The 9,520-nt window shown below is 44.4% G+C and overlaps 1 protein-coding gene across 1 annotated transcript in view; it reads left to right on the top strand.

Moving 5' to 3' along the window:
• The first annotated feature begins 112 nt into the window (after positions 1-112).
• The window catches only part of Dis3l (DIS3 like exosome 3'-5' exoribonuclease), a 30,948-nt gene continuing 21,540 nt past the window's right edge, over positions 113-9,520 (top strand). The window contains exons 1-2 of the mRNA XM_010643268.3: positions 113-349; positions 1,003-1,156. Coding sequence (XP_010641570.1) covers positions 316-349; positions 1,003-1,156 — 188 coding nt within the window. The 5' untranslated portion in view covers positions 113-315. The remainder of the gene's footprint in view (positions 350-1,002; positions 1,157-9,520) is intronic.

Here is a 9,520-nt window from a genome sequence, read left to right on the forward strand (position 1 = left end):
CCGGCGCCTCGCGGCCCCTTTCCGCCCGCGCCCTCGGTGGCGCCGACCCTGGGGATGGAGCGCTTCCCAGTGAGTCCCCGACCCGTCTCGCTCCTGCGGGTTCTCAGGCCTGCCTGCTCCGAGACCTCGGACTAGTGCAGCGAAGAGCGGCTCTCGGGCAGGGCTGGGGACTGAGCTAGGCCTCTGTCGCCGAGAAAGGTCGCGGGAGAGCTGGGTGGGGACTGCTGTGCGCCGGCTTTACCCCAGGCTGCACTTGAGCCCACTTAGGGTGCAGGTGGCGGTGCCTTCCCGTTCCCCTAGTGGGGGTCAGCAGCGATGTTTGGAATTCTGTTTCTGGTTGGGGCCTCAGGTTAGTGACGATCTCCTTTACCACGGAAGAGCTCTGAGATGGCTGGAAACCCCTACCCCTGCTCTCTGCTCACACCCAGTATCTTTCTGGCAGTTCTGCTTTTCTGGCCTTTCCCAGAAAGCTTGAAACAAAACCAACTTGAACTTGCTGGGCACACGCTAGTGTTAACACACAGGTGTTTTGGAGTGCTGTGTTTGAACTTGGGTGCATAGCAATGAGTTTACACAGAAATACTGCTTCTGCTACAAATATACTTGCTTGTTTTTAAAGTACCAGTAACCGTGGGGCAACCCACTTTCCGGTCCCCTTCTGTCTCTCTTAGACAGAAGCTTTCTTTCCCTCAATAAATTTTTCCTACTCTTAAAATGAAATGAAATAAAATGAAGTATCAGTTACCCTCCTCTCGCACCATTGGCAACACCATAAACCATATTGAGCGTATATTTATCACAGTTTAGAAAAAACGCAAAAAGTACGTGCTGAATTTTCCCAAACTTAAGCCCTCTACCAAAGTAGGTGTCCAGTTTTAAAAACTTCATGGTAGACTTCAGATTGGAAGTCACTTAGTGCACCAGGTACCATGACATCAAAATAGTCCTAGACTAGGCTTGAGAATGCCGTGGAATCACTTATGCCTTTGAGTTGTGTTTCAGATGGGAAGCTCCTGTCTACTGATGTGACTCATTACGTGATCCCAGACTGGAAAGTTGTTCAAGATTACCTGGAGATCTTCGAGTTTCCAGAACTGAAGGGAATTATTTTCATGCAAACAGCTTGTCAAGCTGTACAGCATCAAAGAGGCCGGAGGTATCTGTTTTACATTATTTATTTATTTATAGTGTGGCATGTCCCCCTCCTTCAGAAAAGATCCTTTGTTGGAGGGGAAAGGGAGGGATTCATTATTTTGTGAGAAAGGACTTTTCAAACTAATTTGATATTCTCGGGCCGGGGATTTAGCTCGGTGGCTCTGCCGCCTGCCTTGCAAGTGCAGGGACCCGAGTTTGATCCCCGGTGCCAAAAAAAAAAAAAACCCCACCTAATTTGATATTCTCTTTGCTAGCCAGGAATGTGGTAACATTGTTTTATATTTCTGCCTCAACACTGGCCAAAAGATCTGTTTGTAGATCAGTAAACTTCAGTGTCCCCAGTATGTAGGTAAACATTCCTGTGTGAACTGGCTTTTGCTTTGCATTTTTTTTTTTTTGGTACCGGGGATTGAACTCGGGTCCCTGCACTTGCAAGGCAGGCCACCAAACCGCTGAGCTAAATCCCCAGCCCTACTTTTCATTTTTATAGTAGCATTGTAATTGCTTTTTTTTTCTAATAATGAATAATATTTAGTTTTATTTATGTTTTTTTTCAGCATCGTACATTCTTTTCTTGGGAAAAAGAGAACTTTTAAATTTAGGCTCCTTATTGTGAATGCAAAATGTACTTATAATAATTTATTCAAGAAGCCAGAAACAACTTGTTTTATTTTTAGATTCCTAGTGTAACCACCAACTAATTGTAATTGTATTTGCTAGCCAAAAAGCTCCTAATTGACCCCATCTAAAATACTTCCCTTGAAATAAATAAAATAAATAAATAAAATACTTTCCTTGATTCTAAATGAAGAATTGTTGTCCCCATTTTGAACAGTCTAAGAAATATTTTTGCTTGATTAACATTGGAGAAGGTTTTTATATTTGAGCTTGACTATGTAAATAGCATATTAGAATTATATATGCAAACTCTTAACATCCCAGGTTATTTAATAAGCAGAAATGATGTGTTTATCCTTTTTAAAAATCTTGCAGTTTCTTCAGACCTTGGAAGTAAAAGATGAAGTGCTTTTATTTGTATGCAAAAATGACAAATTGTCCTTACTATCCGCTCAGTTTTAAAAAATGCACATTAACTAAATTGTGTACAGGTTTTTTCAGATTGAATATTTTAAAATGACTTGAAGTTGATTTTGTTCAGACACAAAGATATAGATGTTTACACACATCTGGGTTTAAATGCTGCCCCGGGTGTCATATTTCAATTTCTGCTGCTAAAATCAATTTGTTATTATCATTGGGATTGTGAACACACTGCAAGCCTTTTCAACTTCTGTTTTCTAAAATATTTTTAATGTTAAGGATTGTTTTAAAAACCAATTCCTGGGACTTTCCAAGGCAAAGACTTGGAATTTAAATGTCTTTTCTCCTGCATGTTTCACAAGTAGTTAACTTGATGAAAAAGTATTGATTTTCTACTACTTTTCCATGGCCATGAATATACTAGATGTGAACACCAGAGATGAGAAATTATGAAATACGTCCTCGTAATGACACCCTAAGTTTCCCATTTGATAAGCACATTTTGAGGTCCTACTCTGAGTCAGTGGCGGGGGGTTGGGCTGGAGATTTAGCTCAGTGGTGCTGCGCCTGCCTCACAAGCACAAGTTCCTGAGTTCCATCACTGCTACCTGAAGAAAAAAAAAATTTGTTGTTCAGAGGCAGTGTTGGGAAATACAAAAACATCTTGGTACCTTTCACAACACACCTGATGTCTTGTTAGGGTTAGAAGTTGGAGACAAGAGGGTAATTATGAGGCACAATAACCACATGAAGGATAATTAAATCTAAACCATCCAAAGCAGAGGTGTGCTAGGTGTGATGGTGCATGCTTATAATCCCTGCTCTCTGGAGGCTGAGGCAGGAGGATCACTGCCAAGTTAAGCGCAGCCTGAAACCCTATCTCAAGGAAAAAAAAAAAGGAAAGAAAATGCAGACGTCTGTGTGGGATGTGAAGATTAAGCCAGGAAGGCCTCTGGAGGAAATAGGTTTGAGGGCCAGGGATGTAGCTCAGTGCACCGCACCTGCCTGGCAAGCACAAGGTCCTGAGTTTGATCCCTGGTGGGGGGGTAGGTTTGAGATTTTTTTTTTTTTATTGACAGAGTCTCACTATGTAGGATGGCTTTGAACTTTCAGCAGTACCTCCTGCCTTCTGGGATTACAAATGTACGGCACCACACCCCATGAGAATATTCTTAAAAAGCCTAATACGAACGTAATTGATGAGGAAGAGGCAGGAAAGGCCATCAGCATGTGTGGGACTTGGCATTTGATGTAGCTGGTAAGGCAGCTGGTAAAGCAGGTGCCCTCAGGTTAACTTAATAACCTGAATTGCCCAATCCCTAGAAAGTGTCCATACTGACAGTTAACTTTAAGGTCAGTGCTAGCCATTGAATCCAGATCTGCCTTCTTCACTTGGCCTTCCTAAGTGTCAAGAGCAAGTCATCAAGTTTTTTTAATTGACAAATAAAAACTGTATTTACTACGTAGAACATGGCATTGGGAAGTCTGCACGCATCGTGCAGGAGATTATTAGCAGAGTGTCCCCTCGCGGGCGGAAAGTTGTTTGTGTGAGAACTGATTTTTTATCTTTAACCATACTTGTGATGGAGGTTTTGCTGTTCTGCCTCAGTTAATGTTGGGAAACATTTTGTTTACTTTTCACTTCTTCCTTGAAGATGTCTGAGATGCCAGCCAGTAAATGATTCATTCTGTCCTATAGGCATCTTGGGATGTTTTTACTGGGGAAAGCTTTGTTGGTCCCTAATAGTGCTGTGGTCTGGGCTGGGTGTAACAGGCCTTGCTTTCTTCTCTTTTTGCCTCCCTCCTACACCTTCTGTGGAGGTCCTGAGAGTCTCAACATTCCCTGCCTCACTCCCTGGCTAGATCATAAGATTGGAACCAAGGATATAGAATTGGGAAGTGCAATGAGGTGATCTGACCCCCCATTTAATAATCAGGTCTACTCAGTACTGTATTAACTATTTCTTTTCTCCTTTTTCTTTTACTTTGTTCTGAGACAGGGTCACACTTTGTAATGTAGTCTGGGGCTGGGGATTTAGCTCATTGTTTCTGCTGCCTGCCTCGCACGCACAAGGACCCAGATTCAATCCCCGGTACCAAACAAACAAACAAAACTGAGCTGTCATGCAGTCTGGCCTTGAAATCATTATACATAATGAGCTACAACCCAGGCTGACCTGGAACTCACCATGATCCTCCTGCCTCAGCCTCCAGAGTGCTGGGATCATAGGCATGCAGCACCACACCTGGCTTCAACCCTGTTTCTAAAAGAAAAAAGCTGGTCATGATGACACATGCCTGTAATCTGAGCATTTGGGGAGGATGAGGCAAGAGGAGCATGACTTTGAGGTGAGCCTGGGCTACCTAGTGAATTCGAGGCCAGTTTAAACTACATAATGAGATCCTATCTCAATAAAAGACAGCAAAGAAAAATACATTCTCCTGGATATCTAGTGCTAATGTATTTGATTGTATTGCTATTTAAACGTAAGTCTGTAGGGGCTGGGGATTTAACTCAGTGGTTCTGCCACCTGCCCCGCAAGCACAAGGTCCCAAGTTCAATCCCCAGTACCAAAAAACAACAAGAAAAGAAAGATAAGTCTGTGTGTAATCCTTTTTTTTTTTTTAAACCATGAGGATTAAACCCAGGGCCTTCACATGGAGCTGCATCCCCAACTGGCCCTCCCCAACTTTTTTTTTTTAAACAGAATCTTACTAAGTCACCCTGCTGGGCCTGAACTTGTCATCCTCCTGCCTCGGAGTGTTGGTGTGACAGGTATGCATCACCCCACCCAGCTAATAAGTCCTCGTGTTTTAGTACTTTACAAACCCTAAAACCAAATCAGACCTTTAAATTATGTAAACAAAGCTACAAAACCAGCAAATGAACATCGCAGGAGATCCTTTTTTTTTTGGAGACAGGGTCTGACTATGTAGTTGAGCCTGACCTGGAACTCTCTATGTAGCCCAAGCTGGTCTCGAACTCACAGCGCTCCTCCTGCCTCAGCCTCCCAAGTACTGGGATTACTGGTGTGTGCCACCACACCTGGCTTTTTTTTGTGACAGAGTCTCACTGTGTAAATAATACTGGCCTTGAACTCACTGTGCAGCCCAGGCTGGTCCTGAACTAATGGCAGTCATCCTGCCTGAGTCTCCTGAGTGCTGGGATTACAGGTATGCATCACCAAGCCTAGGTACAGAATTTAAGGACCCAAGGGGGATGGATTCCAGGACCCTGAGGGCACTGAGATCCTTGGGGGCTCCAGTTCCTTACGTCACATGATGCAGTATTTCCTCCAACCTGTGCACCTCCGACCGCACATACTTTAAGCCACGTGACTGTGAAGCCATGGATGACAGCCGTTAGGGCTACATCCACTAGGGAATAAGGCTGGGAAAATCTGCATGTTTTTAGTACAGCAGAAAGTCTTTTCCTGAATATTTTCCCTCTGTGAATGAGATCTCAGGTGTGGTACATAAGGATGCAGAAAGCCAGCTGTAATTTAATGGGGCAGATGACACTCGCTGAAATGAGATCAGAGCTGAGTATAGTGACACAGAGGCAGAGCCTCTGATCCGTTTCTGTGTGTGATGGGATTTTGTATGTTCCTATCAATAATGCGCATGAAACAGTGTGAACGGCACCAGGCCTTTGTTCGGGATAATCACACACCTGTCATGGGACCGTCCTCAGATGTGGCATTTTGTTTTTGGTTTGTTGTTCTGTTTGCAGTACCGAAGATTGAACCCAGGGCCTTCACACTGAGTTACAACCCCAACGCTTTTTCACTTTTTTTATTTTGAGTCAGGGTCTCGCTAAGTTGCCCAAGCTGAGCTTGATTTTGTGATCCTCCTGCCTCAGCCTACAAGAATGCTGGGACTGTGTGTATCACCTTGCCCCTTACCCAACTTCAGATGCTTATTTAATGAGAGAATCACTTTATAACTTTGTAAGGCTATTCTGTCTGCCACATTCATGTATTCAGAGGTGCATTTGTGTTTATTTGACTGTTTTTGTGGTCCTGGACATCAAACCCAGGGCCTTCTCACCAAGTTATACCCCCAGCACTTATTTATGAGGCTTTTTTTTTTTCTTGTACTGGGGATCAAACTCAGAACCTTGCACTTGCCAGGCAGGCACTGTGTTGCTGAGCTATATCCCCAGCCCCCTAGCACTTTTTAAAATTGTTTGTTTATTTGTTTGTTTGTTTTGAGACAGAGTTTGCTTTGTTGTTCAGGCTGGCCCTGAACTCATTATGTAGCCCAGGCTGGCCTTGAACTTGCAGTGATCCTCCTGCCTCTGCCTCCCAAGTGCCTGGATGAGAGGCATGCGCCACCATACCCAGCTTTAAATTGTTTATTTTGAGGCAGGGTCTTGCTTAGTTGCTCAACCTTGTGATCCTCCTGCCTCAGCCTGCCAGAGTTCTGGGGCTATAGGTCTGCCTCACCATGCTGACTGCATTTGTTTATTTATATTTATGAGTTCTAGGAACTGGTAGCACTAAGGATAAAGTGGTGAGAGAAAAGCAGGCCCAGTCCAGACACCAGCAGGAATTGGGTAATGTCACAAGCAAATATCCATCTGCAGCTGTGACAAACACACCAGGCACAGGCAGAAGGCCTCACAGGCCTTGGGGATGTCAGGGGAAGATAACATGATCTGATTCTTATCTTAAAAAGATTATTGGACCAGATGGAAAAGAGGCCCAGGGAAAAGAAAGGAGGTGGCTGTCGCTGTCATCCAAGTGACAGATTGTATTAGTCTGCTTTGTGCTGCTACAAAATGCCTGGGGCAGACTTTTTGTAAAGAAAAAAGGTTTATCCTAGCTCATTTCCTAGAGGTCCAGGGTTGGGATGCTGCATCTGATGATGGTTTCTTTGCAGACGGTTGGAGCCACAGGACACCACATAGGAAGGGACAGGGAGTGTGTGTGTAACTCAGTTATGGGTTCCATCCTGATGACCTTATCTAATTCTTACCACCCCCTCGCCCCCCTTTTTTGTACCGGGGCTTGAACTCAGCATCTCAAACTTGCCAGGCAGGCACTGTGCTGCTGAGCTAAATCCCCAGCCAAGGGACTCCACTTCTAAACGTGGTAGTCAGGTTAAGTTTTGTTCCCACTCTCTTTTTTCACCCCAGGTGAAGAACCCAGGACTTTCACACCCAGCCACATCCCAGCCCTTTAAGAAAAAAAAAAAAAATTTTTTTAATCTTGAGACAAGATCTAGCTCAGTTGTCTAGACTACACTTGAATTTGTGATCCTTCTGCCCCAGCCTCCCAGAGTGCTGGAATTACAAGCATGTGCCACCATGTCTGGCTAATTTCTACCCTCTTAATATCTCACAGTGGGAATTAAAACACGTGATACCAGCTCCAAAAATAAAAGAAAATTTCAGCACACAAGCTGGGTGTGAGGGGTGCACACCTGTAAGCCCAGCACTTAGGAGGCTGAGGCAGGAGGATCACCATGAGTTCAAGGCCAGCCTGGGCTACATAGTTCAAGGTGAGCCTGAACTACATAGCAAGACCCTGTTTTAAGAAACAAACAAACAAAAAAAAACCCCACTTCTTTGGAACATAGTGATAGATTTAGATGTGTACAGTGGGAAAAGGTGGTGTGAGGGTAACAAAAAGGGCTCTGGCTTACACACCTGGACAGAGAGGGAACGAGAGAAGCCTAAGGAGAAGAGTCAAAGTCAGGACTGGGTAGCTTGGGGTTTAGAGAGGGCGGTGCTGGTGCTAGGCAACAACACAATCAGTGTGTATCTGCTTCCTGCCCCTACAACAGGTACCTCAGGTGATTACCTTATAAATAGAAAGCAAATGTCTCTTGGCTCCCAGTGTCTGGAAGGTCCTGTTTGTCACCAAGTGGCCCTGGTGCTTCTGGCCCTGTGGCAGGCAGCACATCCGGGCAGGGTATATGATGGGAAAAGATGCTTGCTCCATAGTTAGGAAGAAGAGGAGTCTATGGCCAGAGTCCCCTTTAAGGGTGCGCTCCAATGACCTAAAGATCTCTCCCATAGGTCCCACCTCTTAAAGGGTCCACACCCCCAAATAATGCTGCCAAGCCATTCACGATGAATCTTTGAGGACATTAAAGATCTAAACTGAAAAGAAAAAAAAAAAAGATCTAAACTGTAGCAAGGTGATGGTTCAGATGGTTCACAGTGGACCCCTAAAAAATGCCTTGAGATTGGCAGCTAATCTGAAGAGACAGAACCATAGCTGGTGTGAAACCCTAGGATCTGGGAAAGGAAGTCAGGAGGCCCAGGGTGCTCCCAGACTTATCTGAAGAAATAGATTGAGTGCAGAAGTTGAATCTCTGCATCTTCCCGACCTGCAGGTGCCACTTCTAACCCTATAGTCCAACCACTTGGGAGGCTGAGGCAGGAGGATCACTTGACCCCAGGGAGTTCAGCTTATCTCAAAAAAGGAAAATCAATCTAAAGAAGAAAGTTTAGCTGAAATCTTTAGATCATGGAGGTTTAGAAAACATCCACACCTGTCTAAGGATCCTAGGGTTTTTCTATGAGACTAAAATGCATAAACCTTAAGATAGTTTCATTGCACCTGACCAAGCCATCATCGTCCTGTCATTTTGGTCACACTTTCAAGGCACCATGATGGTTGGTGCTGCCTACCCAGGAAGCTCATCTGTCTCACTCTGTCACAGCGCTGTACACCCTGACTCACAGATAATATGACTGTTGCAGAAAAATGACAGCCACAGCCCGCTCTTGCATGTGGAGTGATTGCTGTCAGCTTCCTGCTTTCCCTGTTAGCACTCTCCTGCTCTCCTGCTCTTTGTCTGACCTGCCTGATGGAGCACAGATGCCTCAGTCTATGAAGAGTATGTAGGGGTGAAACTTTAAACTTAGAAAACTCTTTTCTGTTAGGAAAGAAGGTCACAGTTGGATTTGGCCATACTTAATTGCTGGGTGTGGCTGTGGCCTATTATTATTGGGTGAGGAATGAATTTGAGAATCCATAGGTCTTGTTTTTTTTTTTTTTGTGCCGGGGATCGAACTCAGGACCTTGCGCTTGCGAGGCAGGCAGCGGAACCACTGAGCTAAATTCCCGGCCCCAAGAATCCATAGATCTTACAGCATGCCTGTACACTCGGAAGCTGAGGCAGGAGGATTACCTTGAGTTCTAGTCCAGCCTGGACTACATAGTGAGACTCTGTCTCAAATAAACAAAAATAAATAAATGGGAAAATTACCAACTTAATGTGTTCTACCAATCTTGGGGTGAGGGTGGAATTCTGTTATGAAAAACTGCCATTCATAGATATGAAACCTTTATTATGGTATTTGTATACC

The sequence above is a fragment of the Fukomys damarensis genome, unplaced genomic scaffold, assembly GCF_012274545.1.
Source record: "Fukomys damarensis isolate Sample0158 unplaced genomic scaffold, DMR_v1.0_HiC HiC_scaffold_25, whole genome shotgun sequence".
Taxonomy (NCBI): Eukaryota; Metazoa; Chordata; class Mammalia; order Rodentia; family Bathyergidae; genus Fukomys; species Fukomys damarensis.